The sequence below is a fragment of the Pteronotus mesoamericanus genome, unplaced genomic scaffold, assembly GCF_021234165.1.
Source record: "Pteronotus mesoamericanus isolate MK-2021 breed Mesoamerican mustached bat unplaced genomic scaffold, CSHL_Meso_final contig_256, whole genome shotgun sequence".
Taxonomy (NCBI): domain Eukaryota; kingdom Metazoa; phylum Chordata; class Mammalia; order Chiroptera; family Mormoopidae; genus Pteronotus; species Pteronotus mesoamericanus.
In genome coordinates, this window is record NW_026555108.1 from 1,346,811 (window position 1) to 1,366,453 (window position 19,643).

The 19,643-nt window shown below is 38.5% G+C and overlaps 1 protein-coding gene across 1 annotated transcript in view; it reads left to right on the top strand.

Moving 5' to 3' along the window:
• Positions 1–19,643, top strand: part of HEPH (hephaestin) — a 59,905-nt gene that overhangs the window by 15,256 nt on the left and 25,006 nt on the right. The window contains exons 7-13 of the mRNA XM_054574199.1: positions 167–335; positions 1,519–1,655; positions 3,317–3,448; positions 5,213–5,424; positions 6,355–6,505; positions 8,813–9,025; positions 18,173–18,386. Of these exons, the coding sequence (XP_054430174.1) occupies positions 167–335; positions 1,519–1,655; positions 3,317–3,448; positions 5,213–5,424; positions 6,355–6,505; positions 8,813–9,025; positions 18,173–18,386 (1,228 nt within the window). The remainder of the gene's footprint in view (positions 1–166; positions 336–1,518; positions 1,656–3,316; positions 3,449–5,212; positions 5,425–6,354; positions 6,506–8,812; positions 9,026–18,172; positions 18,387–19,643) is intronic.

Genomic DNA, 19,643 nt, shown 5'->3' on the forward strand with positions numbered 1-19,643 from the left:
TTTGCTTTCAGCCAGGTTCTTAAGGAGTGTGAAAAATGGCTCACTTGGAAGTAGGGGTAAAAAGCCTAGTGGAGGGTGGGAGGCAGAGACCTTATGAGAAAGGTGCATTGTCTGGGTAGAAGACCTGTTGGTTGAAATGGGGCCAGCCATGATGTTCTTCCCCCAGATGGCATGCAAGCACTCTACGAGGTCAAGTCTTGCTCCATGGCCCCTCCAGTGAACCAACTAACAGGAAAAGTTCGGCAGTACTTCATTGAGGCCCATGAAATTCAGTGGGACTATGGTCCAATGGGTTACGACGGGAGCACTGGGAAAGATTTGAGGGAGCCAGGCAGGTAAGACACAGTGGGCTTCTTCTCCCCATTCCTGGTTTCAGCCCTAAACACTATTACTCCCTCTCACTTTCACTTGGGGGTCACAATTGTTGTCTGACTGGAGTTACATGGCACAGCTGTTAACTAAATTCTTTTGGTCCTTTGGACAGCTTGCTTTGGGGCATCTAGAAAGCTTTTTGTAGGGTTACGACATATACTCAGCAAAAGGTCCTAGCAGTGTTTGAGATTGTTCCTGCTATAATCCCAAGCCACATTCAGAAAAGGAGACCCTGTGGGACCAGATCAGTTGAAATGCCATTTTTTTCCAACTCTCCTTTATTTAACCCATTATTTACCTCCTTGCACCTTCCTTTCTTTTTCATAGTCTGAAGGATGCATTTAAGCAGGAGTGTAAAAATCACTCTGAGAAATGTAGAAAGGAGAAGCAATCTACCTGTGGCCATTCCATAACCATCATTTTGGAGGAATTTATCCAAATTCTCCTGGTTCTTCCATGACTCAGATTGGGCAAGATAGAGCAGGTTAGTTCCCTATTCAGTCGCTAGGCCTTAAGTTATACCTGCTGCCGGACATATCAGTGATTCTAGGTCTTTCACAGAAGAAGTACTTGAGGGCTGTGAGAGTTTAGGGGAATATCCTATGGCCACATCATGTTTACTCTTCAAGCAAAAAAATAATGGAATGAATCTGCAGAAAACATAGGAAAGTAGGCACTTGGGTCTCAGCATGACAGCTAGAATATCTAACTGGGTTTGCTAAGTTAGTGGGTTTTCATTTTGGAATTAGGGATATTCTTAATTAAGAGGAGAAAGAGTCTTGAGTACCTGAAGATGATTAAGGGCAGACGTAAGTCTGTGCAACTCAAAATGGCAGGACTGGTGCTAATATCTGGAACTTACAAGCAAGAAGATTTCATCTGCTATAAAACAATAACTCTAATCATTAAAACTACCCAACAATAAGAGGGATTGCTTTCTTTGAAAATGAGTTCCCTAATCTTGGAAAAGCTGAAGCTGCATATTCTTTGTTAGTGGTGTCACCTTCATTTGGGGGAAGCTAAAATGGATGATGTCTGAGGTCTTTCCTTATCATAAATACCCATAACTTGATGAGACCAAGGGTGATGTTGGAGTCTATTTGATATATAATTAAATCATGTGACATTTGCCTCCTTGTATGCCAGTGGCCCAGATAAATTCTTCCAGAAGTGCTCCAGCCGAATTGGGGGCACTTACTGGAAAGTCCGATATGAAGCCTTCCAAGATGAAACATTCCAGGAAAAAGTACAGCTGGAGGAAGATGAGCATCTTGGAATCTTGGGTGAGGAATCCTTAACTTATGAAATTAATTGACTAGAGCCAGGAGAACTGGGGAGGACTTAGAAACTGGAGCCTGGGGCAGTTCAGAGGCACACTCTAGACCTGCATCTCTCAAAGTGAGTACCAACAGATGAGTGTTTTGTGCAAGAGGGTTATGTTTTTGGAATTTGTTTGTTACATCTGGGTTATTCAATTTGTTGGTATACAATTGCTCATAGTACTCGCTTATAATCTTTTCTTTCTGTAGGATTGGTAGTAATGTCCCCACTTTCATTTCTGATTTTATTAATTTGAGTGTTATCTCTTTTTTTCTTAGTCCATCTAGCTAAAGATTTGTCAATTTTGTTGATCTTTTTGAAGAAACAACTTTTGATTTTATTGATTTCCTTTATTGTTTTCTTATTTTCTATTTCATTTATCATTCATGTATTTTTTTTCTTTTTATTAGCTTTGGGTTTAGTTTGTTTTTCTCTCTTGTTTTCTTCACTTGTAAAGTTGGGTTGTTGATTTGAGTTCGTTCTTTTTAATGTAAGTGTTCATAGCTATAAATTTCCCCCTTCACAGTACTTTTATTGCATCTTATGTTTTGGTATGTTATGGTTTCATTTTCATTTGCCTTTAAGTATCTTTTAATTTTGTATGTGATTTTTTCTTTGATCTATTGATTCTTTAAAATTGTGTTGTTTAATTTACAAAATTTTTTTAATAAATTGTCCATTTTTTCTTCTTTTATTGATTTCAAATTTTATTCCATTGTAGTTGAAGAACATGATTTATATAATATCTTTTTAAATCTATTGGGGCTTAATTTGTCCCATGTGCACTTGAGAGGAATATGTATTCTGTTGTTGTTTGGTGGAGTGTTCTGTATATGTTAGATCTAGTTTGTTTATTGTGTTATTTAAGTCTCCTATTTACTTATTCATCTTCTGTCTGGTTGTTTTATCCATTATTATGAGTGGGATATTGGTTCCCAGTCTTGATCAGAGGTAAAATATTGATGTAGACATTGAGTAGAAACCATGCCAGAAGCTCTGAGCACAGAGTTAGAGTCACCATAAGTCCTCAGGTTGTCTTGCTATTTCTGGTTGGTCTCAAAAGTGACCTAAGCTAGGTTAGAGATGGTGGGTAGTAGAGCAAAGAAAAATCTAGTAGTCATGGCTAGGCTAGTTAGTCCAGGGCCTTGTTAGAGGATATAATAATTTCTTATGATCAAAATGTATTTAGATTTGAGGCAAGCTTAGATATTTAGATGCGTCCTTCAAGGAAGTGCAACTGTGGAAACTGGGACAATAAAGGCAGGGGAAATGGAATTGGACTTGACAGTGGCGTGGAAGAAAGCCCTAGTTTTAGGTCCTGTCTGTGTTCCTAATCAGTCATTTGAATTTGAGATCAATTCTACCTATCTGAGCTGCAGTTTTCTCATCTGTAAAATTAGAATGTCCCCTGCTCTGTATACCTTAGAATGATACTTGAGGATCAAAATGAGATAATGTATTTTAATGTACTTTTTATGGCTATAAATTTCAATATACTTGGATTATTCTTATTGCAAAGAGTTCTTTTTTTCACATCCCTTTTCTTTCCCTTCCTTTTTTCTGTTTCCATCCTCCTTTGTCATGCCTGTTTTCACTTTCATTGCCTCTTCTTCCTATTTAACAGGGCCAGTAATCCGGGCTGAGGTTGGTGACACAATTCAGGTGATCTTCTACAATCGCGCCTCCCAGCCATTCAGCATACAGCCTCATGGGGTCTTTTATGAGAAAGACTATGAGGGAACTACGTACAATGATGGTAAGCAGGCACAGTCTCAAACTAATGTGGGCTGTGGATAATAGAAGGTAGCTCTAGAGGAAAAATAAACAGGATGTGAAGGAGGGAGAAGGAGGCAGAATTAATAGGCATGTGTGGATGTTGTTGAATAAATGTATGATACAGCAAGGCAGAGCTGGACTCAATAAGAGATATATTTTAAGTACTTTTTATTATAAAAATAACATGTATTATGGGATTTTGAAAAATGTGAAAAAGTATAATATAGCTAAAATCATTAATAGAAAAATTGCCATTCCACTTTGATATACCTTTAAATATTTTTCTGCGCTTATAAAAACCTATATATTTATAGATTTATGATCATATGGTTTGTAGTTTTGTGTCATATTTTCAGTTACCATTCTATTTTGTCCATTTTCCATCTCATACTAATATTATAAATCTTTTAATGACTTTATAATAGTCATTATTAGATTTGCCATAATATATTTATCTTATCCTGTATTGTTTGTACATGTAAATTTTTTTGTTATTTTAGAATATTTTAAATCTTTGAATGCATGAAATGAATACATACATATGGTTTGGATTGCTATTTCAAGAGGAAAATATAAATGAGATTATTGGATAATTAGTTTCTTATTTTCTCTGAAAATAATATTAACAGATGCTAATCCCAAGCTAAAAATATAAAAAATAATAAAATCATAAAGGGCAAAGTTACAGACAAATCTGCACTAAAAGAACATCTTACAAAGCAACTGGTCTAGTTCACTTAAGAAGTCATAGTCATAGGGAAAAACATTAAAGAGACAACACCAAGGGCAACATGCAAACCTTATCTAATCCTGTTTATAAAAAAGTAGTCTTAAGGAACATTTTGGAGATAATTAAAAGTTCTTTGTTATAGACTAGATATTAGATGATATTAATGATATTAGAGTATTATTTTAGGTGTGGTAATGTTATTGTGGTAATACAGGAGATTTTTACTGATTATTTAGAAGTAAGATGTCATGATGCTTGGATTTTGCTTCCAAATGATTTAACAAAAGCAAACAAACCAAAACTGTGTGTTTGTGTATGTGTAGATATACATACATATAAATGTAGATGAATTAAAGAATGCAAAATGTTAACAATCAACTCCAGATGGTAGGGTGATTAGTGTACTAACTTTTATATTTTTTCTGTATGTTTGAAATTTTAAAGAGTTAGGGACAATGAGTGAATAAGAAAAGATAAATTAATACTGTGCCCCTAGCTTGGGGAAAGTTTTTTTCATTCTCTAAAGCCATACTCAAAAGCTAACTCCTTCATGTACAATTTTTTTTTAATCACCCGAGCCCAGGATGATGACACCTTCTTCTGAACCACTCAAAGATGAAATGGGCTATGACGGCAGGTAGTGAATCTCCCAACTCTGGAAATTTTTAAGCAGAGGTAGGGATATAAAAGCAGATAAATGTATGTTTTCAAGTGAGGGGCATTCCAAATAAGTTTAAAACACTCTTTTATTCCTTAGGTCCTATGAGTTTGGAAATGTTTGGGGAAGTTAAAATTTCTCCTGTTCATATAACAAGGTGTGGCAGAACTAGGAACCAAACTCTAGTGTCTTGACTCTTACCTAGGATTCTTTTAAATATTCAGTATTCCATGCTACCGTTGTTTCTGCTGCTACTCCAAAATGCCTTTGTAGTTTATGATCTTTACCCCACTGCTTGGAGTTGATGACCTTTACTCTAACCCATGTGAGTAATGAGTTCCATGTTTTCCCTGCAGGCTCACCCCATCCTGGTTTGGTGGCCAAGCCCTTTGAGAAAGTAACATATCGCTGGACAGTACCCCCCCATGCAGGCCCTAGTGCTCAGGATCCTGCCTGTCTCACCTGGATGTATTTTTCTGCTGTGGACCCCATAAGAGATACAAATTCTGGTCTGGTGGGCCCTCTACTAGTATGCAAGGCTGGTGCCTTGGGTGAAGATAGCAAACAGGTATTGCCAAGGTTTCTGGCTGGAAAGTCTGTTGGGAGGAAGATGAGGCTGAGTTGCCAAATAGGAGTTAAGCATGGAACTAGGTTCTAGAGATGAGAATAGAAAAAAAAAACCAAGTATTGAATCAGACTTTAATAGTTGGTGACTTCAAGCTATCTTGCATGTTATTCTTTCACTCACAAGCATACATCATACTTAGTCTTTGATCCTTTATTTTTTTTTTTGGCCTCAATAGCCCCTAACCCTTGCTCCAAATTCCTAAATCTTCTTTAGAATTTGCTAATCTTCTTTTACATCCAGACCACCATTTCTAGCTGTGTAATCATGGGCAAGTTATTTAACCTCTCTTTTCCTCAGTTTCCTTGTCTACAGTAAAGGGTTAACAATGGAGGAAGATATCTTGTGTTTCTGTAGGTATTAATTATAATAATCCATACAAAATGCTTATCACAGTGTCTGGTACGTAGTAATCACTCAGTAAATGTTAGTAATAGTAATAGTAATTAATAGCATATTAATAATTATTATAATTATTTTCCTCTTATTTTCCAAGCTTCCACCTTGAGCCCTCCCCTGATCTCGTAGCCACCTTTTACCACTCCTTCCCAGGTGACTATAGGATCTCTTTTATCACACTCTGTATTTTTTTCCATAACACACATCTTGTGCTTCTTCCCTGTTCCTTTTTCCACTCTCCTCACCTCCAGTCTTTTCACTTTATTCTGATCTCCTTCACCCACCTGTGATTTGAGGTTACCTGAGGAAAACCTGCCTAGCAACACCTGCAGTTCTAGACAGCAGATGTGGACTTGGCTCTGTGTCTGAAACAGTGGGAAAGAATAAGGCATCATTGGGTGTGGAGTGTCAGAGGCTACAGCTGCTGAAACTGTTGTCATTCCCCCCCCCTCTTCTCTCCCACTGGGCCTACAGAAAGGGGTGGATAAAGAATTCTTTCTTCTTTTTACTGTGTTGGATGAGAACAAGAGCTGGTACAGCAATACCAATCAAGAAGCCGCTATGTTGGATTCCCGACTACTCTCAGAGGATGTTGTGGGTTTCCAAGACTCCAATCGGATGCATGGTATGGGGACCAAGTACTTTTGTCCTGAGCTACAACTAAGAGGTTATAAGTAAAATTGAACCTTAACTTAATTATGACCCATCTCTGAAAACATTGATTCTATACAATGTTTTATATACAATGTTACAAACATTGGTAAACTATATCCAAGAGATGAGCTAGTTTGAGGGATTAAATCTGATGACAGATCTTATACTTAGCACCTTCTTGTGCTGTTTCCTGTGTTACATAGTAGCAGGGTCACTGGGTAAAGCAGAGATGACACTTTTCTAGGCTTATATCCTTTCCGTTTTCTTCCATTTTGCTTACTCCACAACCTCATACTTCAGCAAAACGGGAATATTTTTCTCTATATGAATGTACTTTGTACATTTCTAACTTCATGCTTTTGCAATGCTTTGCCCTCCAGTTGAAACCCTGCTGCTTACATCTTTGCCCACAGCCTGGGGAAATTTTTTTCATTCTCTAAAGCTGTACTCAAAAGGTAACTCCTTTATTTACAATATATTTATCACTTGAGCCCAGGATAATGACACCTTCTTTTGAACTATTATACTATTTTATATTTATCAGACTATTTTAATAGCAAGTTTCATACACTCCCCAACATTTCAGTTAATTGTTACATTGTTTTTATCTTCTGCTAAAGTGTATTGTCCTTAAAGGTGAGTATCGTTTGTTGCTTATCTTTGTATCCTCTACACTGTCTAATATACAGTAAATGATTATGACCCAGTGAACTACCAATCAATGAGTAGGTGGGCAGGTGTGATAGAATGTAAAGGCATAGACCCAGTTTTCAAGGAGCTCCCATCATTTTGCAATGAGATGAGACTAATAATATCCATGAAACAATATAGAACAATCCAAGACATACTATAATTAAGTGCCAAATTGTGTGGAACAGATTTTAAGTGACATGGAGTTCAGAGGAGGAGAACATTAATGAGGAACAATGCAATTAAAGGATTTCTGAAAGAAGGGACTGCTTGAACTAGGTCTTGAAGGCTGAATAGGTTTGCTATCAGACATTATAGGTAGGTGAAATAGAATCAAAAGGTTAGCAATGTTCTCATCAGCATCTCAGAAGATTACCAAGGAAGGTTACTTATTAAAGCTAGTTCCAGTAGATGTGGGAATATTGAAAAGGGGCAAGCTTCAAACAGGCCTCTATATTTTTGAGGGGAGAGTAGAAGGTGTGAGGGAATAAGGAAAAAGTGTTTTGTCTTTTGGTTCCATCTCTTGGTTCTCATTACCAGTCAGTTACATCAGCTGGAAAAAGTAAGGCAGTCCTGCAAACTAAGTTCATTCCAGTTTGAGTTTATGGAACACCTGATTATATTAGGTAACATGTTAAGTATTTAGCCATGCAGATACAGAAAAAAAAGTTCTCCCTCTTAGGTCAATCTAGTGAGGGAGATAGATCTGTAGGTAAATCACTGGCTTCTGTGGTAAGTTATTTGGCAGAATTTTGTGGAGGAAAAGTTTATGGAAACCAGAGACAGAATAATAACTCTGTTTCACTGGGGAGGTAACATTTGAGTTGGAGCATAATGGATGGATGAGTAGCAGTTTGCTGTAGAGAGAGACCACAGTGGAAGTACAATATATTGCAGGAAGAGGAAACAGCATGTGAAGTCAACAAGTGTCCTATAAGCATTTGGGCATGCAGAAGAAAATAGAGAACACAGGATAATTGTGTGTTTATTGTGTGAGAAGGGGTGGGAGGATGGACTGCAGGTAGGGGTACCAGAAGCAGGCTTTTGTAGGAGTTCAGGCTAGAGATGGTGAGGACTAGGGCCAGAGCAGGGGTAGTAAAGATGAAAAGAGGAGATAGTTTGAAAACAAAGTATGGAAATTTGGGGAACCCCAACACTTTACAGATGGATGGAGAATAAGAAAGAGAAGGAGGAGGAACAATCAAAGAGGCTGTAAGAGAACCAGGAAAATGTGATGTTACAGAAGCCAAGGGAGGAGAGTTTCAAGAGATTGGGAATAGAAGAGGTTGGTACTTTTGTATATGTGTGGAAGGGTTGTAGTAGTGGAGAGTAGTTCAGTTTTTCAAGGATGTGAAGTGTGGTGGAAGAGGGGCAGTAAGTGAGGCCAGGAAGGCTAGTTGGGCTCTCATCCTAAAGGTGCAGATATTCATGAGTAGAACTAAGGTGGCTTAGGGGAAAGGGAAGAGGAGTTGTGGTGATTCAGAAATTTAAAATTGTTTATAGTACAGAGCCAATTCCATGCTGTTGGCCAGTGCCTGAGGAAGTCTGGTTTCATCTCCCTATCTTGTCTTTTGTTTTTGTTTTCCAGCCATTAACGGGTTTCTATTCTCTAACTTGCCCAGGCTGGACATGTGCAAGGGTGACACAGTAGCCTGGCACCTGCTTGGCCTGGGCACAGAGAGTGATGTGCACGGGGTCATGTTCCAGGGCAACACTGTGCAGCTTCAGGGCATGAGAAAGAGTGCTGCGATGCTCTTTCCTCACACCTTTGCCATGGCCATTATGCAGCCTGACAACACCGGTAAGTACCTTAGCAGCTGGCCCTACACCGAGAGGCTTTGTTGGGCATGGGGCTGGGTGAGGGGGGCTGGTGAAGAGAAAATAAGAGTCTTGTGGAGGGTACTTAGGACATTTTCAAAACACAATTGTCTTCTCCCTCCTCATTGTGCAGTTCATGTTGTGGTTATTTGGACTATCATCTTGGCTGCAGGTGAATTAGAGTGAAAAACTAAGGAAGCTCTTTCTGGAACAACAGAAGATAAATAGAGATACTGTCAAGGGACAGGAAGGGTAGTAGGGGGCACTGGAAGAGATTAGCTAAAGAACATATGTGCACATATGCATGATCCATGGACACAGACAACAGTGTGGTAAAGGCCAGGGAGGAAGGTAGGGGCTGGGTGAAGGAGGGCAAAGTGGGGAATTGAGGGACATCTGTAACAATGTCAACAATAAGAAAGACAATTTTTATATATGCAGAGGGTGGACTTGGCCATGTAGTCCCTTGTCCACATAGAGATTCCATAGATAAAGTCCTTGCTTTGGTGGGGGGAGGTCCATGAGATGTACCTATAAGCACTTCCAACTCTGATATTCTGTGAGGATTTCCGCAAACTCTGGTAGGGAGTTAGGGGGAGTTAGGTGGGGGTTAGGTGGGAGTTAGGTGGGGGTTTTAGACCAAGAATCAGAACACAGGAACTTCTAGTCCAGGTTCTTTCAGTAACTTGCTGTTTAACTTTGGTCTAGTCACTTCTCCCTCTGTGGCTAGATTTCTTTCTCTCTCTGACCGTCACTCTCCCTCCTTCCCCTTTCTTTGCCCCTTTTCTCCCTCTCTACGTTCTTTCTCTCTCTCTCTCCCCCCTTCTGTCTCTCCCTCTTCTTCTGTCTTTCTTTCATTAAGGAATTTGACTTGAATGTTTCTTCAGATTCTATATTTGTCTAACATTTAATGATGCAGCATAACTTCTCTTTGCAGTTCCTAGGGTATATACTTTTTCTAGGCAGTAGATGGCAATAGTGTTTGTAAGGAAAATCTCTCAGTTCCATGCATTTACCACTAAACTTTATTTTAGTTCTGTAGATTCTATTCATATTTGAAAAAAAATCCCTAAGCAAAAACAAGTCTCCTTGACAATTTATTAATTTCATTCTGGCACTGGGTTTAAAAAGCATTTGACATAAAGCTGGTCTCCACAGATATCTGGGTCCTCATTTTTCCCCATCTACCTCAGATATTTTTTTGCTCTGGGAGTAAATTTAGCAAATTAGAAACAATAGTTAATAGAGCTGAAAAGAACAACAGAAACAAGTGCTTTTAGTGAGGCCTGTGGTGGGGAACTTCTGAATAAAGACCGTTCTCTCTAGTCTTGGTCCCAAAGCCAAATTCTAGGCTTAATCTCCTTCCTACAAAATTAGGTAGGCTCCACTGTCATGTCTATGTGCCTCTTCAGGGCTCACTCTTACTTTGGAGGAATGAAATTATTTTTGTGCTACAGTGAGACCCAAGGATGGTGGCTTCATATGGCTTAAAAACATTCTGATCTGGTATGGGGAAGAGAAGGTGTAAATGGGTTTATAAGAGTAAAGGCTTGAAGGTTACTCTTTGTCAAGATTCCTGAGTTTTCTTACCAGTAAAAGCCAAAATTTATCTTACCATTGCATTTTCTAGACCTTTCAAACTCTTTCTGCTTTCTGAAGAGTTCTAGAGTCATAGAATGTTGGGAATGATAGAACTCCTTTAAGATAATATCAATTCACTTATTTTACTAATGGGAGGAAGAGACAGAGACCTGAAATGGGGAAATGCTTTGTTCAGATTAGACATGTTGGCTGTATTTTTCTTCATTTTCCTCTTGCCTGTTCTCCAACAACTCCTGTTGATTCTTCCTCCTAGATGATATCTTCAATCTGAAGTTTCCTTCATTCTGCCCCTGGGGGCTTGTTCTCTGATTGAGACTGAGAGAGACCATTGTGAGTAGCTCTCCAAAGACAGGGCAAAGTATCCAGTTAATGGAAAACCAGGATCAGAATATGGCTTTGGGATTCTAGAGAAAGGAATAGTGATGGGGATTGTTGATAAATATACATATGTAATTGAGCAGCTTTTCAGACTACTTAAAAACATCACCAGAGAGATTCAAGATGCTGTGTGCTGGAGGCTCATGACTATATTTAACAAAATAGAGAAACGAATGCCCAGAAAAAAATGCAGTGAAGTGTTCAAAGAATTTCCGTTGTGTGGGTTTGTTGATAATTTTTAATCCTCTTTTTGCTCTGCTTTAAATTATAATAATCTTGTATTTCATTGAATAGAAATGACATGTTGTATTTAAAAATATCATACTACATAGTATACATCAACTGCTCAACACAACTACTGATATTAGAGCTTTAATAGCCAGGAAAAGTGGCAGATAAAAAGGGTAGAGCAATGTGTTTTCTCTTTTTTCCTCTCATCTCTCAGTTTTCATTTTCCTAGTTTATCCTTTCTTTTTGTTTTTCTTCTTCCCTTCTTATACCTCTCTTTTTTCTTTTTCTGCTCTATACTTTCTTCTTTCATTCTTTTTATTGCCCTTTGTCTTTTCTTCTCTTTCAGTTCCTTTATTTTTTGTCTTCCTTTCTCTTTTTCTTCTTTTCTCCTGTTTTTCTTCAATTTGTATCTTTTCTTTATTCTCTCCTATCTTTCTGTTTTTCCTCCTTTTTTCTGCCTTTTTATTTCCCTTTTCTATTACAATTACATTCTCCCCACCCACCCCAAATAATAAACGTCTATTTTCTTTCACTTGTTCGTATGAGTGCTAGGGATGTAAGGATGAATAAGGCAGCTAACATTTAGTGTGACAGAGAGATATAAGTATGTAAATAATATTCATAAGGCTATGATGATGTGTCTGCCAAGAGCTATGGTAACACACAGGAAGCTATAACAATTTCTGCCTGACTTGTAGAGTGAAGCTTTCCTGGGAAAGCAGACATTCAAATTGACCTTTTGAGGATAAGTAAACTGTCACCAGGCAAAGAAAGGGGATGGTTGTGAGGAAGGCATTTTAGACAGTATAAGCCACATAGGCAGTGGCTTGGAAACAGCATCTACATGGAGAATGCTGCATAGACTCATTTGATTCAATGCTTTTCAACTCAAGGTAGTATGCTAAAAGGTGCTTGGAAATGTGTGGAGGTACTTCTAGTTGTTACATGACTGGGAAAATGGTGATGGTTATACTGTCATTTAGAGGGTGGGAATCAGATATACTAAAACTTTCTGCAATATGTAGGATATTCTTAAGCAATGAAGAATAGCCTCCTGCAAAATTCTAATAGCTGCTTTGTTGAGGAATACTGAAACGTAAGGTTTAAGGGGAAGTCGAACAGGAGGTTTTTGGAAAAGAAGATGAGAGCTCTACTTCTTGGAAAATAAGCTGATTGGGAGTAATAGCAATGGTGAGCAGGGGCAGAGTTTAAGGGATATATGAGAGAGATGGCAGGATTTTGTCGAGGTGCTGCACAAGAAGAAAGGATGTCTGAGGTTTCTAGCTTGTGCACTAGATGTGGTGTCTTTAATCAAGTGAGCAAATACAAAAGCACGAGTCGGGTAGTAAGATTTGGGTCAAAAGTTCTCATTTGGGGGTGTGCTAAATTTAAGTTCTTGGTGAAATCCAGGTTACATAGGTTTCACAGTAGATAGTTGTGAATAGAAATGTAAAGCTTAGAGAACTAGAATGATTTAGATATCCTCATAGTTCAAGTATGTACACATGTAAAGTGATAGAAAAGAAAACTTAAGGCAAAAATACACATTTAAGAGGTAGAAGGGAAAAGAGAAGCCAGAGTAAGGAGACAGAAAATAATTGGTCAAAGTGGTAGGAGGAGACTTAAACACCAAGGCAGAAGAATGTTAAAAAAGTAGTGGCCTAGATAACAATCTCCTTATGAGAAAACTCAGATGATATGCTAGTCCAAGGTCACATGCCTTTCCCCAAATGTGTTCTATTTGTTTCCATCCCCTTCATTTAATCACACTTTCTTCTCCACACTAATCCTGGAGGTATGAATTTTGATAGTATATACAGTCATTCATTTGCAAAAACATTTATTTACTCAACACATTTAATGCACACCATTCATGTGCTATGTCTGAGGTGGGGGATTAAAAGATAGACATGATCATTACTGTGAGGGGATATCTGCAATAAACACATAAAACACATACATAAAATAAGATTTCAGATTATGATCTATGGCATGAATGAAATAAAATAGAATGATATGATAAAATGATTACTTTAGAGAAGGTGTTTAGGGAAGGTCTGTTTGAGAATGTAACATTTATTCAGAGACCTAAATGATGAGCAGAAAGGAGCTATATGAAGGTATTTGAGCAGAACATTTCAAACAGAGAGAGCAGCAAGTACAAATGTCCAAAGGTGAGAAAAAGCATGGCTTGTTTTAGGGTCAAAAACAAGGTCAGTATGTTTGGAATGTAGAGCTAGGAGAAGAGTGAAATAACATGATGTCATAGAGGTTGGCCACAGTGTTGCCAAGGACTTGTAAGGCCTTGTTGACCATAGTCAGTGGTTTGGATTGTATGTCTGAGTATGAATGGAACATTTAAAGCAAGGGACCAATGTGCTCTGGACTACAGTTGTTAAAGATAATACTGGATCTTATATGGAAAATGGTTGAAGTTATATTTGGGTAGTCCTATGTTGGGTGCATATAGGTCAACAATGTTTATGTCTTCTTGATGGATTCTTTCTTTGAGTATTATGGAGTGTCTTTCTGGGTCTCTTTTTATGGCCTTTGTTTTGAAGTCTATTTTGTCTGATGCAAGTATTGCTACCCCGACTTTTTTTTTCTTGCCCATTTGCTTGGAATATTTTTTCCAACCCTCCATTTTCAGTCTGTGTAGGTCTTTTGTTCTGAGTTGGGTCTCTTGTAGGCAGCATATGTGTGGGTCATGTTTTCTTATTCATTTGGCTACCCTATGTCTTTCCATTGGAGCATTTAATTCATTTACATTTAAGATTATTACTGACAGGTACTTACTCATTTTTTCCCTTTGTACCTGTTTTCCTCTCTCTCTCTCACTATTTTCCTTCATCTTCTTAAAGCAGTCCCTTTAGCATATCTTGCGATACTGGTTTGGTACAGGTGTATTCTTTTAGCTTTCTCTTGTCTGGGAAATTCCTTATTTTGCCTTCCATTTTAATGGAGAACCTTGCTGCATAGAGTAGTCTTGGTTGCAGGCCTTTGCTTTTCATGACTTGGAGTATTTCTTGCCATTCTTTCTGGCTTATAGTGTTTCTGTGGAGAAGTCTTCTACTACTCTTATTGGGGCTCCCTTGTAAGTTACTTCCTGTTTCTCCCTTGCTGCCTTTAAGATTCTCTGTTTGTCTTTGATATTTGCCATTTTAATGATTATGTGTCTTGGAGTGGGCCTCCTTGGGTTCCTCTTGAATGGGACCCTCTGTGCTTCCTGGACTTGTGTGACTTTTTCTCTCCTCCAATTAGGAAAGTTTTCCATTGTTACTTTTTCAAACAGGTTCTCAATCCCTTACTCCTCTTATTCTCCTTCTGGTATCCCTATTGTGTGGGTATTATTATGTTTCAGGTTGTCCTGCATTTCCCTAAATGCGTCTTCATTCTTCATGAGTCTTTTTTCCTTTTCTTGCTCTTTCTGGGCATTTTTTTCTACCTTGTTCTTCAGCTCACTGATTCGATGTTCTGCTTCATTTAGCCTGCTTTTGATTCCTTCTACTGTGTCTTCAACACAGAAGTTGTATTCTTCATTTCCTCCTGGCTCTTATTGATAGTTTCTATGTCCTTTTTCATGCTGATATATTTTGCAGTAAGTTCTTCATCGCTTCCCTGTAGTTTTGGATAATTCTTACTGAGCTCATTGAACTTCCTTATAACCATTGTTTTGAACTCAATATCTGATAGTTTACTTGCCTCTATTTCATTTAGCACTCTTTCTGGGGATTCCTCCTTTCCTTTCTATTGGAGGTTGTTTCTTTGTCTCCCAATTTTAGGGGAGACTCTTCTTGTTTGTTTCTGCTTCTTAAATTGATCTGCTTTGACTCCCTGTCTATGTGGTGTGAACTTTTATGGTAGGAGACCTGTGAGATTCAATGCTGCAGCCTCCTTGAGCTCCTGAACCTGATGTTCTTGGGATACCCTTTATGCTGTTTATGTTGGCTTTCTGAATGTAATTGGGTCTTGATTGTTGTTGCTTCATTCTTTGGTGGGTCCTTCCCTCCAGCTGGTTGACTGAGATGGTCACTCCACCCACCATGTCTTGTATGCTGTTGTGCAAGTGCTGCCAGAACACAACCATAAAGTCCAGGAAACAAACTCACACCCACAAAAATAACTTCCTCCCTCAATCCTACTATCAACAGCAAATGAACCAGTATTAATAATGGTGTAAAGAGATTAAGACTATTATAAGAAAAGAGAGTGAATATGAGATACCCTACTGAAAGAAAAATGATTTTGAGAAGGCAGAGGGAGGACCACTAATAAGAGTAGAGTTCAGAGCAATGAGAATAGAGAAAGTAAAATTTACATCATAAATAAAATAGGGAATTAAGAAAATGGAACAGAGTATAAAAAAGGAAGCACATAGTATGGGTTTAAACAGAAGTTTTAAAAAATAAAATAAAGTGGGAGAGAGAAAGGAAAAGGGAAAAAATAATAAAAATTAGGAACCAAATTGGAGAAAAAGATGCACCACAGCACTATCAATAACAAATGAGGTAAAATTAATATAGGTGAAATGGGGATAAGATGGAAAAAAGAAATAAAGAAAAGCTTAAGAGATGTCTAGAAGAAAGGGAAATTATTTTGAGATGACAGAGGGAGAGGGAATACTAAGAGTGATGAACAAAAACTAGGCTAAGACAGGGAAAAATTAAAATTTGAGACAAAAAAGAGTAGGAGAGTAGAATGGTAAAATTTGAGATTTGAAATACAAAAATAGTGAAGACCTAAAGATAAAATTGAAAAAAAAATGCAACAAGTACCCTATCCACAACCAATGAACAAAGGTTGCTAAAGGTGGAGAGAGAATACAGGTATTTTTAAAGCAGGAAAAAGACTGTGAGGTGACCATTGGCAAGAAAATTGGTTTTGAGAGGCTAGACATGGGAGAAATAGTAAGAGTGTGGAATGGAAACAAGTTGTAGCAGGAGAGAAAAAGAAATTTAACATGAAAATAATAAGAGGAAAGAAGAAGGTAAAATGGGATAAGAGAAAGGAAGAGCAAAATATGTGTATTGAAATAAACTATAATATAAAATTTAGTGACTTAATATGCACAAGCTTGAAGGACAAGAAATGAATGTTAAAAAGCTATGCAGGAATGACAATATTGCAAATCATGTAGAGGACCATGGTGGATTTCGTCTTGGTAGCATCTAGTATTTGCCACTGTTTTTTCTTTCTGGATCGCACCCCTGGTGATGTCAGATGGTGACCCCATCTGGCCTTAGGCAGTCTGCTCAAGACCACCAGGGATCTACTGTCTGTGGCTGACTTCTTCAGTTGTTAATCTAGTCACTCTGCACTCAGCAGTTAGGCTTAAGCACCATAGGTGGGGAAGGATCCCTCCTGGGCTTGGGGATATTTCTTCCCCTCAGGCTGCTGTTACTTGGAGGTAACAGAATGGTCTGACTGAGCAGAATGGCTGCCTCCATATGGGGGATGACTCAGCACTGGGATCCCAGCAGTACTTTTTCAGTTCTCTCCCCAAAGTTTCGGTCCCCAGTCTCTCCTCAAGCATCTCTAGTCTGCTCTTCCCCCTCTCCCTTTGCCAGAGCCCAGGGTAAGTGGCTGCAAATAAAAATTTATGCATTGGCCCTTTAAACGACTCTTTACATCTCCAGCTGTCCAACTCTGGCACAGAGAAACCCTGCTGCTTTTTGCAGCTAGATTTTATCTGGGTACTTTTCGGGGCGAGGCTAAGGATCCCAGCTTAGGGTTTGGACCCCACACTTCTCAGAGGGATCCAACCAGTCACTTAAATATCCCTCCAGCATTTCAGCTGCCACCTGTTGGTGCCCAGCCAGCCCTCTCACATCTCCTGTGCACTCCTTACCAGTCACATTGTGCTGAAGCTATTTCTTCTGTCTGTCCATGATTATAAGGCTTCTCTTTCGCTATTATTCAGTTGTTTGTTCCAGGTGATTTCGCCACAATTTAGTTATAACTCTAGATTGGTCCTGGGAGGAGGTTAGTATAACTCCCACTCACTCCTCCACCATCTTGGATCTCCCTTCAGGTGTATAACTTTAGAATACAACATCTGTATACTCAATTGTCTTCTCCCCAACCATGGTCTAATCTCCCTCCATCACCATATATTTGACCCCCTTTACTCTCTTCATATTTTCCCATTTCCCTTCCCCTCTGGTAATGATCATAATGTTGTGTGTCTATGAGTTTGTTGCTTTTTGTTTTATGTTCCACATATGAATGAAATTGTATGTTTCTTGTCCTTTTCCATCTAATTTATTTCACTTAGCAAGAAGTTCATTTTTTTTATATATCTATTTAAGCCCACCTTTCTTTCTTTGTTACATGGTTAAAAAGGCAGACAACTGGTCAAGGCCTTTCTTGGAATAATAATTACAACTTTAGTTAATTATTTATAGCTTTACTTATTGAATGTTTAGTATATACTATGAGAAACAACATGTGCATATTATTCTGTTTAATTCTATAACAACCCAATAAAGTAACTAAAATTATACCCATTTTACCATAAGGGAACTGAAATATACAGAGGTGTAAAAATTACCTCAAGATTATACAGCTAATGTGTCTGATAAGGTTGCCAAACATCCTAGTTTGTTCACAACTGAGGAGTTTCCAGAGATATGAGACTTTTAGGGCTAAAACTTGGAAATCCGTTGATAAATAGGGAGAAATTGGTCATTGTAGTGGCAGAGTTTAGTTTTAAACCCAGACAGTGCATATTTGGAGGTAGAACCCTTAACCTCTGTGCTAATTGCTCTCAGTACATTTGTAATAATTTTTATGTAATGCATAGATTAATCTTATCTGAAACTACCCATTCTCTGCAATATGCCTAGAGAGAAACATGGAATCCCCCAGGTGCTTCACAGGGGTATTCTGATTCATGTTTTGTTCTTTTTTCCTTTCTCAGGGACATTTGAGATTTACTGCCAGGCAGGTAGCCATAGAGAAGCAGGGATGAAGGCTATCTATAATGTCTCCCAGTGTCCTGCCCGCCAAGCCGCCCCTCGCCAACACTACCAGGCTGCAAGAATCTACTACATCATGGCAGAAGAGGTGGAATGGGACTATTGTCCTGACAGGAGCTGGGAACTGGAGTGGCACAACCAGTCTGAGAAGGACAGGTAAGTCTTTAGAAAAAAAGTCCCACTTTCACAAGGAACATATAGCAAGGACTCATGGACAAAACCAAAGGGGAAGAGCTGAGGGAGGGAAAGAGGGAGGGGGCAAGGGAAAGTGGTGGTGGGGGGGAGGCAGAGACAAATGTATTTGAAAAAATAAATTAAAATTAAATTTAAAAAAAAGTCCCACTTTCAGAGACCCTGGGTCATTTTACAAATAAGGAGGACACTGAAGTTCTGAAAGAAGGAGGCACTCTTTTAAGTCACCTAGTAAGCTACCAACAAATCTGGTGCAGGGACTAGAGTGCAGGGAAAGTGGAATCACTGCTTCTTCTATATTGTTGTACTGTGGGGTTGAAATAAAAGACTTTACCCACACCCTCATGTTCTTAACCTTCACCCCCTTTCCTCTGGTTAGCCAGAAGCACCTCTACTGGGACTTAAATTTTATAGAGCACTTACTCAAGGAACTGAACCCCAAAGTCAGCTGTTCCTGGACAAAATGTCATTAAAGTACAGATGAATCTGTATAGCAGGAAAAAAATAGAGTGGCTTAGATAAGTAAGAATTTTATTTCTTGCTTGAATAATCGTATAAACATGAGCAGTCCAGGGCCAGTAGATGAACTAGTCACATATAACACTTGCTTTCATCTCTGGAATTAAGATGCCCGTTCCAGTTGTAATCATTCCCAGATATTAAGAAAGGGGAAACAAATCCAAGGAAAGCAGCACTTGTAAAGATGACCTGGAAATTGTGTACATCACTTTCTCTAATACCCCATTATTCTTAACTTTTTCATATGACCATGCCTAGGTGCAGGAAAGTTTGTGAAGTGTAGTCTTTTGTTTGGCAGCCTTGTGCCCAGCTAAAACCTAGGTGATTCTACTACCATAAAAGGAGAAGGGAAGAATAGAAACTGAGGTACTGTTAAGCAATTTCCAATACAGTTTATTTTTGCTATTCTCACTACCCTTTGCCAATTCTTGCTCTTTATGTTGGTTATTTAAAAGTTGAAGCCTATTTTCTAAGTTGATATGCAACCTACCAAGAAAAAGTGACTACACTTTTTTGAGCCTTGGTTTACTCATCTTTAAAATGATGTGGTATACTTGAAATAACTTGACTGGAAGGAGGTAGGGAAGGAACAGCAGACTTGAATTCAAGTTCTGGCTCTCTTTCTGGCTGACATATCAATGAAGATATGTCCTGTCACGTCTGGACCACTGAATCCACCTCTGGGACATACCTACCTTACCA